Raw genomic sequence first — 24,894 nt, 5'->3', positions numbered from 1 at the left:
TCACAACTATCAGTAACTCAGTTCTCAGGGTCTGGCAGCCTCTTCTGACACATGGGGCACGTACACATATGGCAGGTAAAAACTCGTACATAAAAGATAGGATAAATCTAAATAAATAAATACCTCTAAAATTCTTTAGAGGGCTTTACTGCAGCTGCCAGACACGTGGGTACCGTCTAAACAGTTCCCTGGCCTACGTATTTCCCTAAGAAGCAATTGGTTTGGGCTTTGCTTTATTTCTAGCCATCTTTTCTACTCCCCTGCCTTTCCCCCCTTTTTCTTTCTCCGATGGGTTGTACTGTGCTGAGTGGCTGAGACTCTAAGTGCCTGTCTGACCTGGCTCTAGATTGCCATCTGTTTGGTGGAAGTTCATGTAGCTTACATACAGTGCTGCAAACGAAAATGTAGAATTTGGAATGGCAGCTGCTGGGTGTGGTGGCACAGGTCTTTAATCCCAGCACCCAGGAAGCAAAGGCAGGTGGATCTCTAAGTTCCAAGCCCAGCCTGGTCTACATAGTGAGTTCCAGGACAGCCAGAGATATATGAAGAAACTTCTGTGTCAAAAACAAAACTAAACAGAAAAGCAAAAACAAATTTTGGAATGACATAATTCCTTTGCCTCAGTGGCATCTGCTATCATTGACCAGTGAGTGTACCATTCAGTCCCTGTGCCCAGTGAGTGTATATTCAGTCCCTGTGCCCAGTGAGTGTATATTCAGTCCCTGTGCCCAGTGAGTGTATATTCAGTCCCTGTGCCCAGTGAGTGTACCATTCAGTCCCTGTGCCAGACTTTGTTGTTTTGGTCACATAGTTAACGTGACTTGTGTGGACTCTGGCAGATTCTGGCAGTTGTAAGTAAAATATATGCTCATATTTCAGCCATCTGAAACGAGAGCTTCTGCTTAGTCTTTGTAGCTTGCAGAGCTGTGGGTGCACATTGTGACCAGTGCATCAGAGTTCAAAGCCACCACACTGGCTTGTGTCCTCAAGGATGCTGCTCAGGTGGGACAAGAGGATGGGCCTGGGCAAGCATGTACAGAGCGCCTAAGGCTGGCGAGACACCTTGATAGACACTAGAAATAAAGATCAGTGAGACCACCATATCAACACATTCACATCTGGGTGCTTCATCTGGGAATATAATGGTCAGGAAAGAGAAACAACACGTTTTTCAGGAGCAGTGTCTTGTGGTGTTTCTAGACAATGAGGAATTGAGGAGTTGATTACTCTGTAGCTGCCACTAAATGCACAGTCGGGTCCATGGGCTTCGAGGTCTCATACTTCCCCTCTTCATATCCAGACAGTTTTGTAAGTTAACTCAGGAATGACAGAATTGGAGTAGATCCGTGTCAGGGAGCCATTGTAACAGGCTTGTTTACGCTGAGTCTGCATTGGAGAACAGGCGCAGGGTCACAAAGAACGGGCAGCTTTGGAGCTAGGTGACAGTCCGTCAGAAGCAGTGAGTGCTGAGTGCTTCACGGTGGTCTGGGATTTTAGCCAAACTTTCAGTTTCCAGTAGGAACGTGGAACAGTTGTTTGTTAATTTGGGCTACATTGTTATTAACTGAATTTGAGATATCTTGGCTTTTGCTCACTGTCAGGTATGGGATATGTGATCAAAGAAGGGTAGCATGGTAGTGATGGCAGTGTATAAAGTCTCTGTCCCTTAGCAGTCACTTATGTCATTTAGGTAAATGGTGAGGCTTTGCTCATCTTCGTCACTTCTGTTCCTTAAGTGAGTTTTCAGTTCCAATTATTTAAAAACGTTCAGATGCCTAAAGTTTTTCCAGTTCATATCAATCAAATCCGTAGGCATGGTGTGAACAGGCTTGTATGTCAGGAAGCTCACGTCAGCTCCCGAAGACGAGACCTGAGGGTGGGAGAGCGAAGAGTGAGGAGTTCTTCTTGTTAACAGTGAGACACACTGTAGCCTGATTTGGGGTTGTGGGGATAGCACGAGGTATAGTCGGAAAGATGGGAGCTCGGTGTAGTTTCAGGGCCAGCGTGGTAGAAGCAGTGTTTGTGTTTGTTAGCTTCTGTCTGTTTGTCAGATTCTTACAAAAATTTGAATTTCAGGGGATATCAATATGGGAGAATACAAAAGACTAGAGTTGTCTTTGTTTTCTCTTCCTCTTTTAGTTTTTAACTTACGGGGGTGTGGAGGGTGGGGGAAGGGGAGGGGCAGTGACGGGAGCAGCGATGTGAAATTAGCAGTGATTCACAGCAATTGTAGATCAGTAATATGTTGGGATCAGTGCACGCACATGCAAGCACGCGCACACGCACGTGGCCAATACTTAGTTAAGTCTTTTACAGCGGATTTTATACAAATACACTCATGGAAGTTAACTTTTTGCATAAAGTTTTAATGAGATGTAAAATGGCAGAAACTTTGTTTTGACTGTTCTGGAAGAGAGACACTCCCTCAGGTGATGAGAGGGAAGGGCGTTCAACAGCGTCCTCTGTAGTTGTAAAGACCGTGGCCACTGGGGAGACACTCACCGCTCTTTCAGAGGACTTGGGTTTGGTTCCCAGCACATAGGGTGGCACCCAGCAGTCTGTAACTCCAGTTCCAGGGGATCTGATGCCCCCTCTTCAGGCCTCCACAGGCACCAGGCCACAGGCGGTGCACATACAAACAGGCCAACACACCATATAATAATAATATCCACAACAAGAATAACAATAATAAAATGGGGAGGGGCTAAGATGCTACCCAACCCCTCCCTCTTTGTACTCCATGCCTTCCTTGAAGCTGTGTAAGCCACGTTCAGTGAACTCTGTTTTTATAAAGCCTAAAGGTAGAGCTGCCTTAATTCAAACGAAGACCAGTGGCTGCTGTTCCTTTCCTTCCCTCCGCTGCCTCCCACTGCCTCCCACTCTGAGGCTGAGTTAGTTCTGAGAACTAACTACAGGACTGTGTGAGAGTAGTCACTGCTCGCTGGTTAGAACGGCGGGAGACGCGCATCTTCCTTCCTCTTCTCTGATGAGGCATTGGCAGCTTTATCTGACTGTTATTCCCCACAGGTCCTGTATGCTGCCCTCTGCTCCCTTTCTGGTCACGTTAAGATCAATTTTTATTAATTTTGAATTATATGTATATGTGTGTGCCTGGGTGTGGGCAGGTACCTCTGGAGGCTTAGGGTTTGAATCCCCTGCAGCTGGAGTTGCAAGTGGTTATGAGCTGCTTAATGTGGGTGCTGGGAACTGAACCCCAGTTCTCTGGAAAAGCAGTGTGCTCCTAACCATGGAACTGTTTCTCTAGCCTATACAGATATTAAGAACAAAAAGTTCCCTTCACATCCAGTTGTAAAGATTGTTGTGTTTGCTTGTATAGAAGATTTGTTTGTATGTATGTATATGAATGTTTGCATGTCTGCATGTGCCCCTGTGCACACCTGGTGCCCAGGGAGGCCGGGAGAGGGCACTGGGTCCTCTGGAACTGGATGGAATGAAGATAGATGTGGTTGTGAGCCGTCTCCGCCGGAGCAGCCGGCTTTCTGGGCCATGGGCTGTCCATCCCTGTGTCCCTGTGGTGACTTCGTCATGGAGCATCTCTGAGTGTTGTCACCATGGGCTGTCCATCCCTGTGTCCCTGTGGTGACTTCCTCATGGAGCATCTCTGAGTGGCGTCAGCTTTTGCTCTTCCTTATTTATTGACAATGGTTCCTATTTGGTCTCCCTAAGAAACAGGATCTAGTTGGATTGGTGGGCAGTTATCCAATCTAGACTCTCTTCTGTTGGGCCTTCCAAGCGCCCTCACTTCTAGTTCTAAAGATTGTTTCATTTGACAGAGGGGACACGGCCTCATCTTTCCTCATGTCCTAAGACAGTAGGATCACACACCCAGGTTGTCAGAGAATTACTACTGGTAGTTGACCTCAGAGGTGGTTGTGGGGGATTTGGCCAATTCACCTAGGACATGCTGTATTTTATTCAATTGTCAGTAAATAAGGGAGAGCTTTTCTTTTTGTTATCCTTGTTGGTGATAATAATAGCCACGGTTGTCACTGAATACTTTACGTTGCAGGCATTGTATTAGCATGCAACAACATGTGAACAATATGATTCCTTTTACTGATGACAACCCAAGAGACAGTTGAAGTGTTGGGCTCCACGTTCCTACCTTCTAAGTGGAATCGGAATGGTCAGTGAGCATTCCAAACAACCGAGACATAGTCCATAGCACGGCACGGCAGGTCTATAGTGGGGCAGAGTAATGATCTGATCTCCTTAAGTGACGTAAGGGCTCAGAGCGAGTCAGTGTCTTGAACAGGTCTGGAGTCCTTCAGTCGTGCTCTTGCCCGCTGGGGAGCAGTGCCCAGGTTTTGAAGTGGTGACAGGTGTCGTGTTAGAGACATGCAATCATGGCTGTGTGGTGTGGCTTAGCCGTACTGACCTACAGAGATAAGAATCGGTGTGTCGTGTTAGAGACATGCAATTCCTGGCTGTGTGGTGCGACTCAGCAGTACTGACCTACAGAGACAAGAAGCAGTGGATGGCTCTGTCAGCAAGTGCATTGTCTGCTGAGTCAGCCTCCAGACTAGTGCTACAGGACACTGAGAAATGCCCAAACCAGTGCCTGGTTCAGGAAAAGTGAGAGCTTTGGAGAGTGGGAGGGGTTCTAATGGAGGAATAAGTACCCTAGGCGAGCATTGACAATACAGTGAAAATACACTGGCCTGAAAGTAAAGACTCTGAGATTAAAAACAGCAAAACGCTAATTATATTAGATGTAAAATTCATTGGCAGAAACTCTTGTTTTCATATTGCATCTTGGTTTTTAAATGAAATAAAAACTAACCAACATAGTACAGCAAAGGTTTGGCTGAATAGTCTTGGCTGCACTGCAGTGGTTAGGGAATGGCTTTGGGTCGTGAGTGTGCTTGTCCGACTCTGAGGGCGTTATTTGGAGGTCAGTGGGTATCGGAAGTTGGTGAGATAGTACTGTCCTAGAGGTCCTTTTAGGAATCAGCTTCCCAGTCTCCACCCGGGGCTGATGGAGAGTGTGGTTCACTAGTTCGGACTTTATGGATAACAACTTTTCTAGATGGTTTGTTCCTGAGTGTGCTGACCTTAAGATCCAGTGACACAGACGAACTGTGTTGTCAGAGAAACAGTTTTAATCTCATTATGTTATAGGGAAACCATTTCCTTCCCCTTACGTATTGGGGTTCCTAATCGGCAGCGCTGAAGTCTGTACTCTACGTTGTTTTTAAATACAGGGTCTCACTGTGTGGCCAGGGCTGACCTGAACCTGTTCACTGTGTGAACATGGCTGTGTTAACCAGCTGGGCCCTGAACTCAGAGGCTGACTGCTCTGGGAGTGCTGGGATTAAAGGCATGCTCTACTATGTCCACCATCTGTTCTTGATCCAGTTTCTGAGAAGGCTGTATGGGCATCGGGAGTCAGAGAGGCAGGTGCTGGCTACACAGCAGGCAGTAAAAGATTGTTATGTAAAGCTTCAGATTTAGCAGTATTTCCACACTGCTTACAGTGGTTAAATGTAAAGTTAGACAGCATGGTAGTATGTACCCGTAATCAATCCCAGAACTCAGGCACCTGAGGGCAAGAGGCCTCAAACCTAAGGTGAAAGGCAGCTTAGGTTGGGTGCTTCGTGCTAGTATTCTGTCTAAACTCCTGGACATCTAACACTTAGTACTTGTCTGAGGAAACAAATGAACAAAATTCTGGAACAAGTATAAAAGTAACCAAACAAGTTGTGTGGTAATTCAGATCTGTGAGTTCTTTGTCTCTTAAATTTGAGTCTCCTCTCACAGGCTGCTCTGTCAGTGATACTACAGTAGTGAAGGTTCCAAAGAGACTGGGGTGAGTGTGCATGGGACAGTTCGTTTTGACCTGGATTGTTGTAGAAGGAAGGTGTACAGTTTGGTTTCAGTAACTGAAGGTGGACAACTAGAAGGATGCTTTTCCCCGAGTCTCTTTGGTAGAAGTTATGCGTTTATTTATATGCTTGATTTTTCTTTTTAGGACTGTAAGGTGAATTTTGGAGTAGTTGAAAACACTGAGTGTGTACGTTTGACAGATCAGAGTTGGACGCCATTGTGCTCCTGTGGCATCAGAGAAACACTGATGGCAGAAATGCTGGGTAAGAACACCCAGGCACAGCTGCTGGTCCACGCCTGTATCCCAGCCCTTGGGAGGGGGAGCCAGGCTAACCTGTTTAGTGAGTTGCAGGCTAGCTAAGGCTACTCATGAGAGCGTGGCTCCAAACTGGATGCTCATCTTTCTGAGGCACATGTTGCCTTTGTCCTTTTGTTTTTCAGCTGCTTTTGTTATTTGACAATGATGAGTATTTCATGCCTCCAAAAATCAAAGCTCTGAAGGTCTGTGCAGTGAGGTCTCAATTCCGAGCCTAGGACTCTCAGGGCCTCCTCCTCTTCCTATAGGACATCAGTGATACTAATTTTGGGATTATTTTTTCTTTAAAAATATACATAGTCATTTCCTCTTCTTTCTCAGAGTCAACATTTTCCTTAGACTCCCCTTTTTTCACCCATGTCGCAGTCTGCATAGCCCTTTATACAACTTCAAAGCTGCGTGTGACTCAGCTGGCCACATTCACCCTTGCCATTAGCGATTGAGGGACCTGAGTCTCCATGTAGTCTTTTGCTATAATGACTAATGTTTAGCTAGTGTATCCTTGGGCTGGGTTCCTAGAAGTAAAACTGTGGCTCAGAGAATAAATGTAGATGTAATTTGGTGTTGTTTGTACTTCAGTGGGTACAGCTTCTATTCCTATTAACCAGGCCTGAGAACTCCTGATTCCTTTGTAGCTTGCTGCGAGCCTCAGACTTAGGGAGTGTTTCTAGCTGAGAGATCTGAAATGGTTGTTATATCAGTATACTTTTAATTAGTCTTCTCTTGTGGATGGGATTAATATTCTTTCATCTTCATTTTGAATGATCTTCATAGTTTTACTCTTGTAAGGAAATGTTTTTGGTTATTACTGTTGAATAATTTCTTTTAGTGTTTCTGTTTAGGAGTTACAATACTTAAGAAAGTATCACCAGGCATGTCTGGTTAAGCAGCAAACCCAGAAGACCTGCTGTGTTTTCCCTTTACCTTTGAGAAGTGTTTCTTAACACTCAGGAGATACAAAACAATGAGCTGTTCCGGCTTTTTTTAAAGTTCACCCCAGTTTGCTGTGCTCTCTGTTTCCTGCCTATTCTGTTGCCTATTCTGTGATCTCTTTCCCATCTCCTGGAGCCCTTTCTAGTTTCATGAGCTGTGCATGGGAATATACATATATGTGTGTGTAAATTTAAATCTAGATTTTTGTATATGAGAGAAACACAGGCATTTCTCTGTGTCTTTTTCTTTTTTCTTTCTTTTTTTTCCGAGACAGGGTTTCTCTGTATAGCGGGTTTCTCTGTATAGCCTTGGCTGTCCTGGAACTCACTCGGTAGACCAGGCTGGCCTCGAACTCAGAAATCTGCCTGCCTCTGCCTCCCAAGTGCTGGGATTAAAGGCGTGCGCCACCACTGCCCGGCGTCTCTGTGTCTTGCTTATTTTGCTTAACATGGTAATGTCTGGTCCATTTTCTTGTAAATGTGATTTCATTTTTCTTTATGGCTGAATATACTATCACTCTTTCTCTATCCGTCTATCTGTTGATTGGTATGTATGTTGTCCTTGTGAATATAGCTTGTCCTTGTGAATAGTACAGCAATAAAAGAGAACCTGTGGATACATCTGTGGCATGTTAACTCAGAATCCTTGTATCTGTCTGCTTGTTGTGGGGCTGGCTGGCTGGCTGGTAGTTCTGTTTGCCGTTCTTTTGAGGGCCCTGCACATGGATTTCTGTAGGATCTGTGCCAGTTTGCATTCTTACTAGCAGCAAATGAGGGTTCCTCTTTCTTGTCATCCTTGTCAGCATTTATTGTCATTTGGTTTTCCTAATGGTGGCCCTGGTGACTGGGTAACAATGGATTCTCCAGCAGTTTCAATTTGCATTTTCCTGGTGGTGAAGGATGCTGAAGACTTGCTAAGATCCCTCCTGGCCATTTGTAGTTCTTTAAAGAACTGTATTCAGTTCATTGAGGTTCCTAAATGATTGGGTGATGGGGGGTTATTTAATTTTTATTTTAATCCTGTCTGATGTAGGTAGCAAAGGTTTCCTATGGGGTAAAACTATCCCTTCATTCTGGTAGAGGTTTCCTTTTATCTTATACAATCCCTTGTCAACTCTGCTAATATCTTTTTCAGAGATGCCTTGCCTGTGACTGTATCTTGAAGTGTTTTACATGTGTTTCCCTCCAGTTTCAAAGTTTCAGGTTTCATGGTAATTTCTTTAATCCATCTTGAACTGAATTGCCCTCTAGATTAGAGGGTAAGGTTCAGGGGCCGCTCAGTTTCTCAGAGCAGCAGCCTTTGTTGAAGCACCTATCTTTTCCAGTGAATGCTTCTGAAAGGCACTGTTGTCAACAGTCGGGTGGCCACCGCTGGGTGGGCCTCTTTCTGGGACCTCCACTGCACCTGCTGATGGATGTGTCTCTTGTGACCTTCCATAGTTGTGTTACTGTGGTATAGTTTGAGAATTGGAACTGTGATAGCTCCATCATTGCTTCTCGTGCTCAGGATTCCTATGCTTGTTGGGGCTTTCTGTGCGTCCTTATGAATTTAAAGATTGTCTTTTAGTTCTGTGAATGTCACTGGAATTTGAATGGAGACTGCACTGACTGTAGGTGTCATTTTTGATGGTGCACGTTTACACTGTTTGTTCTGCTGATCCACACCATGGAGGGCTCCTGCTCACTCTCATCTGCATCTCGGAGACCTTTCACCTCCCTGCTGACGGTTAGTCCTAGGTGTTTTATGTTTAATGACGCCATTGCTAATGAGATTTTTATTAGGATTATTTGCTTAGTTTTCACACCAGAAACTGGTGATAGAACAGCTATGATTCTTGTATCTTGTTGCATTGCTAGAATGTTTGTCAGATTTAAGACTCTAGTGCAGCCCTGAGGCCCTTTTAAGTAGAGAGTTGTGTCATCTATGGCTATGGTCTGAGTTCTTACATTCATCCTGCCTTATTCTTCTAGCTAAGACAAGATAATTGAACCTTGTTTTATAAGTTTTATTATTTATGGGTGTGTGCATGTGCTCGTGCCTGGACCGTGATATGCATGTGAAGGTCAAAGGGTAATTTCAGGTTTCCCCTTCTACCTTTGTGTGATTTCCAGGGATCAGTCAAACACTGGCTGCCGAGCACCTTTATCCACTGAGCCATCTCATCCACCCGGATCTGTTTTTAAGGAATCAGGCCTCCTCTGCTTAGTTACGGTTTCTAAGTGAAGTTATCATTGGGAGGGTTTCAGTCACAGGGTTGCTGGCGTACTTGACTGACTCATTCTTGTGTCCCTTCGTTCATCCATTCCTCTCAAGAGACTGGTACTTCCCTGTCCTCTTATGAAGACTGCCTTTGCCTTCTGGGCATAGCATTTTCTGTACACAGTAGTAGCTTGGTTATCACAAACTGCTTTTAGTTTGTACTGTCTAGTTTGTTCTTGTGTCTCCATCCGTTAAACTGTCTTGATTGGTATTTGTTTACTTTTGGAGTGAAGTACATGTCCCAGACTTCTGTGGTTATTTGGGTTGCTGATCAAGAGCTGATGTGTTTGCCTTTGCCACTCTGTTGATGAGTTCCCTTAAAGCTTATTTTGTTTGTTTTGTTTTGTTTATTTTCAGATGCTGGGGACTGAACCAGTGTTGTACATAGTAGGCAGGTGCTCGCCCACTGAGCTACCCTACCCTCTTTCCTCCTCACTATTGCTTCTTTGCTTTGTAGTTTTAACTTCCTGACTGTGAGGTGTACTGTAGGCCTTCTTCCTGGTGCTTGGGGACCCATTTCCTCCTCTAAATATGGTAAAGTTGTTGGAACGATTTCTTGGGATAGATCACTTATGCCTTTAGACGTTACCTTAGCTCATCTCCTTGGTTCTTGGGTGTGGGTTCATGAGGGTTCCCAGAGTTCTGGAGGTTTTGTCCATGTCACATATGTCTTTATTTCTGTGTGTCTGTATGTATCATTGCCTTAAGCTTGTCCCCTGTGCCAGAAATATTTATTCTTGTATGTTTGTTTGTTGGTGATGCTTCTATGATGTTTCTTATTTGTCTGATGGACTCTTATTTCCAGCATTTCTAACTTGGTTCTTTTTCAGAATTTGTTTCCTTGCTGAAAATTTCCTCCCTGTTTTTGAAATTAATGGCTTTTTTTTTTTTTTTTTTTTTTTTTCGAGACAGGGTTTCTCTGTGTAGCCCTGGCTGTCCTGGAACTGACTCTGTAGACCAGGCTGGCCTCGAACTCAGAAATCCGCCTGCCTCTGCCTCCCTAGTGCTATGATTAAAGGCGTGCACCACCACCGCCCGGCGATGGCTCTTTTTATTATGTTACTTTCATACTCAGACTTTGAGTCATTGATACTTTAAAAATAAGACCCTGAGCTCTTAAAAAAAAAAAAAAAAACCCTGTTACACATACATACATACATGTGTCTGTGAGGTGATTTGTGTGTGCGCACGTGTGTAGGTGTGTGCCCACAGAGGTCAGAGGCATCAGTTTCTCCTGGTGCTGGAGTATAGGCAGCTCTGAGCCACATGAAGTCTACACTGGGAACAGAGTTCAGACCCTTTGGAAGGATCTCTCTTCAGCCACAGCCTGAACTCTTCTTTTCTGCCATTTTATCTGTCTCAGTATCTTTGGTTTTAGTATTGAGTTATGAACTTGTGAAGGTGTTATATTGGCTTATTTATTATTTTTATTATTATTATTTGATGTATACTTGTTGGGTTTGTGTATTTTGGAGAGTGGGCTGTGTTCCCATTTTGTTTTATGGGAGTCTTCCCTGATGAGAGCTGTCCTTGCTTGGGTATATTCCCGGCTACTGTCTGGAGTGAGACCTCTTGCAGTGACAGTGATGGGTGGACAGCAGCTCTGGTGTCGAGATGCAGGACCTCACAGACACTCCTGAAGCCAAGCTCTATTTGTCTCTTTCCTCTCCTACAGGACAGCTGGTGTCCTGAGGTTAGTCATGGCAGGTGTCATGGCAGGTGCTCCTCGAGTCTGTTGAGACTCCTGTGCTACACTTGCCTCTGTTCAACCTGTCCCTCCAGCTTCCTTCTCTTCTTTCCTCTTGGTCCTTCCTTCCTCCTTCCCCTTTCCTGGTCTCATTCCCTTCTTGTCTCCTTCCCTTTCTCTTCTTCCCCTTCCCTTCCTTCTCTTTCCCTTTCTCTCTCCTCTTTTCCCTTTGCTTCACTTCCCCTCCCCTAGTCTTCCTTTCTTAGCCCCTCCTTTTCTCCCCTTCCTCCCCCATCTTTCCCTCTTCGTCTCCCTTCCTTCCTCTTCACTTCTGCTTTGCTTCCCCTTCTTTACCTTACAGAGTCTACCCTTGTGTAGCCCAGGTTAGCCCTGAACTCTGGATTTTCCTGTCTCAGCTTCCTGAATTCTGAATTATAGGCAAGTTCTACCATACCTGGCCAGCCAAAAGACCTAGTTCTTTTTTGATATAGTTGTTGTTTAGGACAGAATCTTACTATGTAGCCCCCACAGGCCTGGAACTCACTATGTAGACCAGACTGGTCTTGAACTCAGAGATCTGCCTGCCTCTGTCTCCTCAGTGCTGGGATCAAAGGCAGGTCCACATTGTTCTTAATTAAATGTCCATCCTGTTTTTAATTAAAATAGGCTCCTTGAAAGTAATTGGAGTAGGGAGGAACCTGTATGCAAATATATATATACACGTGCTGATAATGAAGAATACTGAGAGTTAGGGAGCACCAGGCTTGCCTTTATCCGTGCTACTGGCTGCCCGATTTCCCGATTAGTGCTGGGATGAGCAGGCGCTTGTGGGCCTTGCCTTCAGCAGTATAGCGCCTGCGCCTGCAGTAGCAGGTCCTTTTCTGAGGGAGAGGCTATGCCAAGGTGAGGTGACTGTGAGAGTTGGCAAGCCTGGAGAACTAGGCTGGGGCTGGCTAACTGTCAGAAGCCTTATATAGTTATCTGAGGAATTTGAGTTTAGTCTTAAAGATGCTAGGAAGACTTTTTAAAAATCTGTAATGTGTGAGGGGTGGAAAAAGGAAACCACAAAATCATCTTTGCCTTGTCAGAAGCCGACTGTGAGGAACTAGAGTTGTAATTGACAGGGCAGTAGATCCTGATAGGAGCTGTACTGCATGAGAACCTGTTAGAAAACACAGATTTAATTTTTCTTTTTAATATTTTTTTTTTGTGGGTGTGTGGGTGCGTTGGTGATTTTGCCTGTATGTATATCTGTGTGAGGGTATCAGACTCCTGGGACTGAAGTTACAGGAAGTTTCAAGCTGCCATGTGGGTGCTGGAAATTGAACCTGAATCCTCTGGAAGAGCAGCCAGTGTTCCTAACCTCTGAGTGCACACCTTTAATCCCAGCACTCTGGAAGCTGAGGCAGGGGGATCTCTGAGCTTGAGTCTAGAAAGTGAGTTCAGGACAGCTAGGGCTACACTGAGAAACCCTGTCTCAGAAACAAACAAACAAACAAATAAAACTAAATGAAACTAAAGCAAATAAACAGATTTTCCAGCCCCACTCTAGAACTGCTGAATCAGTCCAGGTTGGGGTGGAGTCGCCTGTCTCATTTAATCGGTGTACCAGCGGTTGAAAGTGGGAACACCCTTCAGCTTGTGAACTGCATCTCACGTAGTCTGTAGTTGACATTAGTTGGCATGTTCATTATATTTGCGTTTGACACTTAAAATTGAAGGAAATAAAATAGAATTTTGTGATTTAGTAATTTTTATAGGAAAGCTTAATATTCAAAGATTTCCTAGCACACTAGGAAAGTGTGCTGATGTATTTGGAAAGGGGGAGGGAGCCTAGGCCAAGTAGAGACATAAACTACAGCCGAGTAGTGATACTGGCGAGAAAAAAGTCAGGGGAATGGAATCTTGAATGTTCTAGGTGTTGGCTCAATATGACATTGATTTCTAAGGTATTTAATCTGAAATTGGGAAAAGTGCTAGAGGTGCCATTTTAAAAAGAGGACCCTCCCACTCTTAGAGAAAGTGTTACAGGGGTCAGCGGGTCAGTGGCTGCTGAGAGAGGGCGGATCTCCTTCCTTCAGGGATGAGCTCCCAAGAGGTTATCTGATCAAGGTGGTTAGCCTTGGATACCCAAACACAGGAGGCAGGAGCACATGGATTCAGTGGGTTATGTATCACCAAGGACCGGCCTCGGCTTGGAGAGGGTTCTGAGAGAAGGGGAGTCTGAGAGCAGCGAAAAGAACTCCAAGACAAATCGTGGGTCCTGTGTTCTGTCCTGTGGTGCCCTAGGTTGCTCTCTGTAGATAGATAGCTCTTTCGATTGTTCTCTCTCTCTCTCTCTCTCTCTCTCTCTCTCTCTCTCTCTCTCTCTCGTGTGTGTGTGTGTGTGTGTGTGTGTGTCTTTTAAAAAAATTTTATTCTTTTGCTATTCTAAGAAAACCTGAGGACAGCTAACTTTCTGTTGGAGACAGCTCTCTCTGCTAGTAAAATTCTAAAAGTCCTCTCCATAGCTCATGGCTTTTCTGACCAAAGTCAGAAAAGGTGGTGCTATAAAAAATTCAAGTCAGAAATCCTGTTAGAAAAAAATTTTAAAGTAATTCTTGGATTTTCCAATCGAAATCAGAAAGCCAGAAAAAACCTCTAAAAAGCTGTTTGCTCTTGAGCCACCTTCCCTGCACAGCTGCTGGAAAGCACTCTGAAAGGTGGCAGCGCTGTCCTGGAATTGCCAACCCAGGTCAGAAATCCTATTTAAAAACAATTTTAAAAGAGCTTTTAAAAAATTCTAAAAGAGCTGCATTCCCTTTCCATGGACTTTTAACTAAAATGAAAAATCCTGTTAAAAAAAATCGTAAAGAGATCTCTAGACTGTTCAGTTTTCACTAGAAAAATTGTACAAAAAGAGCTGCTGTCACTTTCTGCTGACTCAGCTCACACAGACCAAACATTATCAGCTCATTTATCCCAGGTTCCCTCTTGACCATCCCACAAATTGCATTCCAGACCTTAGCTCCTTGACTTACAAAAAAAAAAAAAAAAAAAAAAAAAGACAAGTAGCACTTTATTTTTATTTTTACTTTATTTTATTTTATTTTTTAACATTGGGAAGAACAAAATTCGAGATCTGCCTTCTTTGTAAATTTAGCTGGGTAGTTCCCCTTGTCCTGAGATTAGCATTCTGACCACACCTGGACCTAAATTAGATTCAGGAATCTACCCACCTTTGTGAACACAAACAAAAAATCTCAGCTGGGTGGGGTCTTCCACGAAGTCACCACTCCGTCAATCTCTTATCTTCTTCCTTTATTTTCTGACAAGCTGGCTCAGTGCAGCTGCTTCTATTCCTCTAGATTCCTCTAGATCTGTGAAGACCCATATACAACTCATATTGCATCCTTATATTTTTGCATAGTTGAGAATTTATGTAATTTCAGACTCATGTTTTTAGAGTTTTTTCCACACCCTTAAAGGTTGTCCTAAAGATCCCAGCATTTACTATTTTGCTGAGACATTAACCGCACCTTTGCTTCCCGGCCTCATGCTGTCTCTGATTATCATGGAGTCATAAACTCCATATACTTATACATACACGAGTGCATACATATGTGTGTTTGCCACACACACACACACACACACACACGCACGCACACACGCACGCACGCACGCACGCACGTAACAATAGTAATTAAAGGAGAGATCATGATTTGGGAGGTAGAACATAGGAGGATTTAGAAGAAGGGGGTGGGAGTGATGTACATAGTTACTCGTGTGAAATTCTCAAAATAATAAAACATCACAAAAATAAAAAGGAGACTATGAAGCCAGCATTCAGGAGGCTGAGGCATTATGACCGCTAAGGGTTCAAAGCCAGCCTGGGCTATAGAGTGAGACCCTGTGGCATAATGGGGTGAGAGTATGAACTTTACGTTGTTGCTCTTACAAACGGTGCTTTTAACCGAAGGGCCCTAGGCAGTCAGCAACACACAGCGAGTAAGTGGGCCTGCTTCAACCTTTATAGCAGATAACTCGAGTCTAACACGTTTTATTTGTTTTTCTTTGAGGGTGTGAGAGCTATGTGTTTAAATATTACCTTTGTTGAATTGTTGAATACGTCTGCCAGTATTTTCAGTTTGCTTTGTTTTGCTGAGTGACCAAAGGTTCAGATAAAGCAAATAGTATATAAATATCAAAATTGTGTCTTAATTATTAACTCATATTTTTTTTTCTCTTTCAATTTTTTTTCAGGACCCATCTGTCACACAGGTGACAAGAAATGTACCACCAGGACTTGATGAATATAATCCTTTCTCCGACTCTAGAACGGTAACATTATTTTTTGCACTTCTTTTAAATGTTTAAATGGAAGTTAAATAGGAGATATTTTAATTATTTTTTTTTCAGCCGATGGATTAAGTGAATGTAAAACAAGCTATGTGAATGTGTTATTTAGAATTCAGCAAGTTAAGATTGTTTTTCTTTATGGTAAGGACATTGGTGGTAACCTGGAAATTATCATGATGGCTCTAGGGAAGTTCCTGAGATTTCCTCTTCTATTCTGTAAACTAAAGTGCTAGCCCTGTGTTGTATAGACCTCTTCGTAGTACCTGAAGCATTGAGAAGTAGGAGTGTGCCTCTCGATGGCGTGCTGCCTTTGTGGGAATGTGGATGATGCTCTCCTACAGTGGGGACAGCCTGTGGCATTTGTGTGCTTGTCATTGTGTCCCCTGTTGCTGTAGCAGTTTCCTTCTGGAAATCTACTTGCTCTGGGAAAAAACTTTCTTCCTCTCAAAATTCAGTGTTGCTTCAGGTATGAGAAGAGCTCCCCTGATGGGTGCTCTGCTACTCTGTGCTCATTAGGGGATAAAGGACCATGCTCTGCCATGCAATAAGGTCACAACCAGTTACAGTTAGGGCGTTTGTTAAAGCCTTTCTGATAATTTTATTTGACAAGATTTTAGAACTTTTGAAGTAGCTTTCTCCTCAAATAATGTTGTCTTCTAAAGTCTTGTTGATATCTTATATAATTGTACACAGCAGTCCCTAGTTGTAAACATTTGTGACTAGAAACTGTTAGTCACACATGGACACTTGAGTTGTGTGTATGGATTTTTATCACCCTGTAATGATCCTTAACTGGCGATCACCTCTTCTGGTGAGTATTTTTCACAGTGTAGAAGATTATTCTGAAAGATAATGTAGAATTTCCTTGGGGGTTTCTTCAATGTGTATTTTACTGACTCCTTAGTTTTATAGGAGCTTTATACAAAGTTGTAATTAAAAACAAAAATGTATTTGATCTTTGTCCTCAGTTCTGAGTATATAGATTTTAAAACTTTTGTAATTTGATGGATGTTAATGAGGTGACTGGTGACTTTGTGTCCCTAGGTGCTTCAGGATGTGTGTGTGTGTGTGTGTGTGTGTGTGTGTGTACCAAGAGCCTGGTACCCATGGAAGCCGGAAGGAGGCATCAGATTCCTGGGAACTGGAATTCTGGATGGTTGGTTCGATACCAAGCAGGTGTTGGGAACTGAGTCCAAGTCTTCTGTAAGGGCAGCCAGTGTTCCTAAAGGCTGAGCCAGCTTCCTGGCTTGCTGCTCATGTTTTGCTCAGCCTGCTTTCTTATAGAACCCAGGACCATCAGCAAAGGCATGGCCCTACCAACAATGGGAGAGACCCTCCCCCATCAATCACTAACTTGAAAAATGCCCTACAGGCTTGTCTACAGCCTCATCTTACTGAGTCATTTTCTTGAGGCTCCTTCTCAGAAGACTTCAGCGTGTGTGCAGTTGACATAGACCTAGCCAGCACAGACCGTGTTCTCTTTAGAGATGGGTGACTGAGGAATAGAAGTCCTGCCTTTGGAAAGTGTGTCACCTGAATGGGATTCAAAACCCTCCAGGTCCATACAGACAGGATACACATAGGACAAATGAAACATAAAATGGTAAAGTACAGTCCTGGATATTGAGTCTCTGCAGTCCCAGAAAGGCTTTTTGGAAGAGCGTCTCGTCAGGCTGTAGTGAGAGTAGCTAAAGCTAAACCACCGCTGCAAGTTTTCTGAGCAGGCACATCAGTACCAGGAACATGATTGTTGTCAAAGAACCCAGTGAGGCCTGTGCTGCATTTTTATATGTTTTATTTCATGTGTGTAGGTGTTTTGTCTGCATGTGTACCATGTGCCTGTAGTGCTGGTGGAAGTCAGAAGAGGGCCTTGGATCCCTGGGAGTTCATTGATGGGTGTGAGCTGTCCAATGGGTGCTGGAAACCAAACCTAGGTCCTTTGCAAGAGCAGCAAGTGCCCTTACTAAGCTTTCTCCAGCCCCTACAATTCCCTGACTAATTGAATTAAATGGTGTGTTTGACTTTGGTTCAAACACTCTTTTAGTTGATTGGTGTATTCATATTTGTTTTAGAAGGTATGTGTGACATGGAAGCTTCTAGATTGTTGCATAAGGATGTGATGAGTTACTTTAGGTCAAGCAGGCAGATTCTACAGCAGGATGGCTGAGTGTATAACCTTGCTGAGATTTTAGAAGTTCACATTATTTTATTAAAAGTAGGTTTCTCAGGGCTAGGAAGCTGGCTCAGCCTTTAGGAACACTGGCTGTCTTTACAGAAGACTTGGACTCAGTTCCCAACGCCTGCTTGGTAGTGAACAACCATCGGTAACTCTAGTTCCCAGGAATCTGATGCCTCCTTCCAGCTTCCATGGGCACCAGGCCCTTGGTATACACACATACACACATTCTCTCTCTCTCTCTCTCTCTCTCTCTCTCTCTCTCTCTCTCTCTCTCTCTCTCTCTCAAAATACTCATACACATGAAAAATAAATCTTAAAGATTTCAATCAAGGTGTTGGTGGTATGTGCCTTTAATACCAGCACTCAGAAGGCAGAGGCTAGTGGATCTTTGTGAGTTCAAGGCCAGCCTGTCCATGTAGGGAGTGCAGACCAGCTAGAGATATACATGAGACCCTGTTCTGTGAAATCCAATTCCAATGGATACATCTACAAAACAATTCCCACACCTAAAGCTGAGGGAACATTTCAGAAGAGGGACTAGAAAGACTTTAAGATAGGGGAGTTTGCTGTGAAATTGTGTCTCTTAGTAATGCGAGAGGCTACACCCAAATAGTGTTACCAACATGACTGCTTAAACTAGGACAGCAACAGTAGACGTGCCAAATGGATAGTAGAAAGCCAGGAGGCCAACCCTATATTATATAAAGAACTACAGGCAGCTGGGGAATGCTCAGAGTGGGAGAAGTAGTCTTCCACACAGAAGAGCGTTCCAGCTGGTTACCCAACACCAGACGGTCAACCCTGAACACACACATAAGTGTAACATTATACAGACTAAGGAGGTTGTATTTAGGAATATATATGTGTATACATATATGCATGTAACAGCAAGTGATGAAAAAAGAGGCTGCCTTAGAGTTATTGTTACTGAGATGAAACGTCATGATTGAAGCAACTTGGGGAAGAAAGGATTTATTTGGCTTACATGTCCTCATTACTGTTCATCACTGAAGAAAGTTGAGATAGGAACTCAAACAAGGCAGGATCTATACAGAGGCTGTGGAAGAACGTGCTTACTGACTTCCTGTTGTAGTTAGGGTTTTATTGCCGTGAAAAGACACCATGACCAAGGCAACTTTTATAAAGGGAAACATTTAGTTGATACTGGCTTATATTATAGGTTCAGAGGTTCAGTCCATTATCACCATGGTGGGAAGCATGGCCTCCTGCAGGCAGACATGATACTGGAGATGGAGATGAGAGTTTGACATCTTGATCCCCAGGCATCAGAAGGGGCCTGTGTGCCATATTGAACAAAGCGCAAGCACAGGAGACCTTAGAGCTTGCCACCACAGGGGCACACTTCCTCCAATATGGCCACAACTTCTAATATACCACTCCCTTTGTACACAGCAAACACATGAATTTATGGGATTATACCTATTTAAACCACCACATTCCCCATGGCTTGCTCAGTCTGTTTATAGAACCCAGGACTACCACCCAAGGATGGTACCAACCCCCAATGGGCTTGGGCCCTCGAACATCAGTTATTAAGAAAATTACCTATAGATTTGCCTAGGACCTCATCTTGTAGAGTTCTCTCTTTCTCTCTCTGTCTCTGTGTGTGTGTGTGTGTGTGTGTGTGTGTGTTTCTGTCTGTCTGTCTGTCTGTCTGTCTGTCTATCTATCTATCTATCTATCTATCTATCTATCTATCTATCTATCTATCTTTTTGGATTTTTGAGACAGGGCTTCTCTGTATAGTCCTGGTACTCATTCTGTAGACCTGGCTGGTCTTGAACTCACAGAGATCTGCCTGCCTTCTGAGTTCTGGGATTAAAGGTGTGTGCCACTACCTTCCAGGCTGAAGCAGTTTTCTTAATTGAGACTTCCCCTTCTCTGGTGACTTTAGTTTCAGTAAAGGTGTCATAAGCTAGCACTTTGGCCCTGACTTTTGAGGGAGATCAAGGACGAGTACACGGGAGGATTTGGAGGAGGAAATGGAAGGGGAAATGATGGAATTATGATCTCAAAAGAAGACTTACGATGTGAAATTTTTTTTCTTGAAAGAAAACTTCAGGTAGTTAAAGAGTATAGAATGAAAAATTGAATACTTTTACAGTTTTTGATTTACACAGTTAAAAATTCAAGAGTTTTTCCAAGATGCCATATGATGTAGACAAGCATCTGCTGGTATGGGAGCTCTGGGCACTTGGAGTGGGCCTGGTCTGACTTACGATGTGCTCTAAATACAGCCGTCTGGGGTTATGAAGCCATCTATGTTGCTTGAGTGTAAGGTGCATTTTGTTACGAAGATTATGTACATATACAGCATATGCTACGTAGGCCCCCTGGTCTGTCTTCTGAGTTGCTGGGGCAATGATTGATCCTTAGGAATTGATCAGGAACACTTCCCTGTAACCAGGTAATGGTTTACATTACCTTAGATGCTCATGGCCTCTGACAGGGTTTCTTCTGATAGTATTAAAATGTAAAGACAGGGGACACATAGGCTGGAATGCAGTGCTCCGGATAGAAGTCCTGGGAGATACTTGGGGCCACACTTGCTGCCATGTTTCCGTTCTTTGCAGAGGGTTGGTCTGCCTTCTTTTCTGCTTTGTTCCTTGTGCCATGTGCAGTTTCTCTCTCAGATCTGTACCTTCCAGCAGAAAGAACCATGAGAGGGTGATTGCCAGGTGGTCATCCCTAACCGTAAGGGACATAAATTAGTGGCTTGTCTAGGAAAGAGCTGTTTCTGACAGTCACCACACAGGCCATGCAGTAGATGGAGGGCCGGGAGACCTGCATTTTAGCCCAGCTGACTGCTGATCCGTGGGTAACTTCAGGCATGCATCTGAATGTCTTTGGGTTTTATTCATCTCACACGGAGGGAGGCAGGGAGGAAAGCATTGAGTTACATAGTTGCAGACTGAAGCTTTAGCTGCAGGACTGACTTGTTTCTAATAGTGCTAGTGCCCTCTCTCCATTTAACACCGGTTTGCCTCTTGCTGGGCATGTTCTTTTCTCTCTGCAGCTCCCTGGCCTGGTATTCTGGGAGCTCATTCCCTTTCTCCTCTAGAGCAGTCTCTGTTTCCATCTCATTCAATGACACTGTGCCTCTGTTCTCCTAGAGTCCTAGTGGCTAGAAGTACAAATGGTTCTGGGCTCGGATGGCTTCCTTCCCTGTATCTAATCAGTGGTCATGTCCTCACTCCCTGAAGAGCTTTCTTTACCTGTCTGTCCTTTCAGCTGAAACCAAGCTGTCCTAGTTTAGAAATCTGCAGAATGGCACAGTGGTGGCCTTCCAGAGATGCAAGGCCTCCAGTCTGCCTGCAGACTACTTTTTATACTGTTAGGGAATTATTTTCTTAAAGATAGAAGAATGTATCTACTTTCCTTAGAAGTGATTATACGTTCTTCACGTAGCAGTTCAGCATGTGGGGCCAGCTGACTTGAACTTAGCGTGTCTCATTTTTTCACTTATAGAAAAACTGAGGAGGAAGCCTAGTGTGTTCCAGGTTACCCATCTAGGCTTGCCTCGGGCCTAGTCTAGTGTGCTGTTTGCTTTAGCCAAAACCGTCTGTCTCCCTACACACCAAACCTCACTGAGACCCCCTGACTTGGCCTTCTGTTGTGAAGGAGTCAAGAGATTGTGTGATCATAATGCCTGGGTTTCCTAGGTTATCCTTACCTTCAGTGGAGTCAAGGCAGCCATTTACACAGGTTTTCTATTCTTTGATGAACTGTCACAGACTCAGTGGCATGAAGCAATAGTAAGCTTACTCCACAGTTTCTGTGGGTCAGAAGTCTAGGCTCAATAGAGCTGACTCTTTCAGTCAGTCTAAGGCTGTGTTGAAGGTATTGTCCATGTTGTATTTTTTTAAAGATTTATTTTTCATTATATGTCTGTGTGTGGGTATGTGCATATGAGTGCAGGTACCCACAGATGCCAGAGGAGGGTATCGGGTCCTTCTAAGCTGGAGTTATAGGCCATTGTGAACTACCATGTGGGTGCTGGGAACCAACTTTGGAGCCTCTTGAAGAGCAGTATTCTTAACTGCTTAGCCATCTCCGCAGCCTCCTGTGCTCTGTTCTTATCTGGGCTTTGACTAGGGAAGAATGTCTGACAGGCTCCTTGAGGTTCCTGGCCAAGACCACACTCTGTATATGACAGAGTCTTAGCTATTTTCAGGCAGTTAGTTACTGCCTTCTACTGGAGACAGATCTCCCCTGCAGTTCCCAGGGGATACATGGGTCTCCCAACATGACCACTCTGTCTCTCCTATAGAGCCTCTTAGTCTAGTCTGCTAAGGTAATTCTTAAGGAGTGTAGTAGAATCAAGAGGGTGGCAGTCTGTCACCATTACTGTACTTCAGTATTTTGTTGGTTAGAAGCTTGTTAAAAGCCCTGAAATGCTTTCATGAAAAGGATTCTATTTCAAAGATGTGAACACCATGGGGGAGGACAGGAGGGTTCACTTTAGAGCCGAGGTGCCACACTGGGAATTAGATAGTATGTCAGGACTATGGCTGTGTTCCTCCTGTCTGTTGACCTCAGTTTTGAAAAGGGTCAAAGTGGAGGAGCCTCTAGGAGACCCCCCCTCCCCCGCCTGCCTTTACCACCACCTGCCTGAGTCTGTCAAGACCTTGTCCTCGTGTCAGTGTCCAGGAAACAGGACTCCAGGGCTGGTTCTTCTCTGCTGCTGTTTACTCTTCACAGTGTCTGTGTAGTCTTCAGCCCGCCTTCCTTGTGTGTGTAGCTCTTTAAAAACTCTGTCTAGTCCTGCAGGAGTCAGTCCGTCTTCAAGCCTTTATTCTCTTTTGAGTGCCTCCTCTTCCTTGTGCTGTGGAAACACCATACTGTGAAGATAATGTGTTAGACTCTGTGCAGGTTTGGCAAATGCCTTATGCTGGGTAATTTATTGATGGCTCACAGTTCTGGGAGCTAGAGATTTGAAGGTGCACATGGGGGCAGATTCAGTAGCTGACGAGGGTCTCTTTCCTGGGGCCTGTGTGCCATTTCTCATGTGGTAGAAGAGACCAGCCCCACCCTCACTGCCACCGCCTTCTGTTTAAGGGTCACTGATGGGGTTTATAGATGTCTCTCCCTAACCACCACACCACCATCTAAATATCTCATCTGCTAAAACTATCAATTGAGGATTGGGTTTCAATATAGGACTTTTGTGACATTCAGATCATAGAATTCCGCTTCTGCAGCCTTTTCAACACGGTAGTTGACTCTCCTCTCACAGTTGTAAACCAGGCATGAAGAAGAAATGGATGTCATTTGTGTTTCCTACGATTCTGAAAATTCCTCACCTTTGTATCTCATTTGATTTTAATTAGGAGCCAGTAGCCACTGTCACCGACATCTAACGACCTCCACAACTTATTTTTAATGGTTTTGTATCTTGACTTACCAGAACTCTGAGTGTTTCTAACCCATTCCTAGTTTGCTGTTACTGAGCACTTTTCCAGGCTCTCCTGTCTCCTTCCTTGACCCTTTCCATTGACTTCCTCAGCTCTTTCCGTTGTTCTATCCCAGACTTCTTTATTATAGTCACCATCTGTTTCATAATTACACAGTTTTAAAGTTTGTGTGTCCATTTATTTTGTATGAGGAACTGAATGTAGGGCTTGGACAGGTTAGCTGTATCCAGCACCGTAAAGTCATGTCCCTCTCCACTCCCCAAGACAGGGTCTCACCATGTAGCCCTGGCTGTCCTGGAACTCACTATGGAGACCAGCCTGGCCTTGAACTCAGAGATCTTGCCTGCCTCTGCCTTCTGAGTGCTAGGATTAAATGTATATGCCTCTCATAATAGGATTATTTTAAAGGCAAATAAAAGCGGTTATTTTAAGCCAAATAATAAGTAACTATGGCCTAGAAACATGAATTTAAATTACCCCAAATGACATGTTATATATGCAGGAGGTTACGTGCACTTTTACAGTCATAGACCTGAGAAAGTTATAGACTAGCTGTTACTAATGTTCCTTCCCTGGGGGGGGAGAGTGAACCTTTACCCCCTCCTCAGGTCCTTCTGACAAACCAAAGCCACTGACAAACCTCCTGCTCTAGTCTCCCCACCTCCCCAAGGCTCCTCTGCCACATGCAGCCAGAGTAAAACTGTATACAGACAGCTGAGGGGCTGGAATATCAGACAGGACCTAATGTCCGCTCCCACCCGCTTCCATGAGGGAATGTTGGTAATCCACAGGACTGTCGTGATGGACTCCTGTGCAGCTAGAGGCAGTGTCACTGGGAGGATAGCTCCTTACAACAGTGTATTGATACAGAACAGGCAGCCCTGGAGCAGGGCTGTGGACTCATCTGTAGGATATAAGTTTTACCCACTGCTCCCTTCGCCTTAGGATTTCTTCCTCTGCGGTTGAAGTCTGTGTGTCCGTGACTACTGCCTTGTGTCTTTCAGTCACTCTCTTGTTGGCACATCTTCCAAGGCATCTAGGACCTCCAGTGTGTCAGTCCTACTGTAGCTCCCTGGTTTCCTTCCCTTCATGTTCTCTCCTCTCATTAAATTCTGGATTGTCTCGAGGCCACGTTCTTGGCAGCAATTAGACACTGTCCCCATTCCGCTACTCTAATAGAACCCTCAGCTTACTGTCCGTCCCCTTTGTTGCTTTTTAGTCTGTTTTCGACTCTTAAGAAAAAGGAGTTGACTGAGTAGGTGGTGGCGCACGCCTTTAATCCGAGCAGAGGCAGAGGCAGGTGAATCTCTGAGTTCGAGGCCAGCCTGGTCTACATATCAAGTTCAGTACAGCCAGGGGCTACACAGAGAAACCCTGTCTCAAAAAAAAAAAAAAAAGAAAGAAAGAAAGAAAAAGAAAAAAAAGGAGTTAATTCATCACTTCAGTATCTCACGAGCTTTATATTTTTAAGATTTTATTTGTGTGTGTGTGTGTGTGTGTGTGTGTGTGTGTGTGTCTGTGTGTGTGTGTGTGTGTGTGTCTGTGCGCCTATGGAGGCCAGGTCTGTGCAGCTGTGAGCATTGTACTGTTCTCTGTACTGCTGAACTTCTCTTGAATCCTGTTTTACGTTATTTTTTTTAAGAGGTTTTATTTTTGCAGAGCAGTGTTCCCTTCCCAGAGGAAGGTGCAGAGTCCCGCTTGCTCCTGCCCCTCACCCACCCCCAGTCTCCTGATTGACTTTACCTCTAGATTGACAGTTTGCCACAGTTAATGAGCCTATACTGACACACAGTAAAGCCTGGGTATGTTCCTGCTGTGGGTTGAGCAAGTGTGGGCTGACCTGGACCCATCACTGTAATTGACAGCGTAAGGGGACCCCAGCCTTGCCCTGCGGGTATAG

The 24,894-nt window shown here is 44.3% G+C and overlaps 1 protein-coding gene across 1 annotated transcript in view; it reads left to right on the top strand.

Moving 5' to 3' along the window:
• Positions 1-24,894, top strand: part of Scamp1 (secretory carrier membrane protein 1) — a 78,549-nt gene that overhangs the window by 16,995 nt on the left and 36,660 nt on the right. Inside the window, exon 2 of the mRNA XM_076927164.1 lies at positions 15,285-15,362. Coding sequence (XP_076783279.1) covers positions 15,285-15,362 — 78 coding nt within the window. The remainder of the gene's footprint in view (positions 1-15,284; positions 15,363-24,894) is intronic.

This window comes from Arvicanthis niloticus, chromosome 29 (assembly GCF_011762505.2).
Source record: "Arvicanthis niloticus isolate mArvNil1 chromosome 29, mArvNil1.pat.X, whole genome shotgun sequence".
Taxonomy (NCBI): Eukaryota; Metazoa; Chordata; class Mammalia; order Rodentia; family Muridae; genus Arvicanthis; species Arvicanthis niloticus.
The sequence above is the reverse complement of the archived record's forward strand: the minus strand, read 5'-3'. Positions and strand labels throughout refer to the sequence as shown.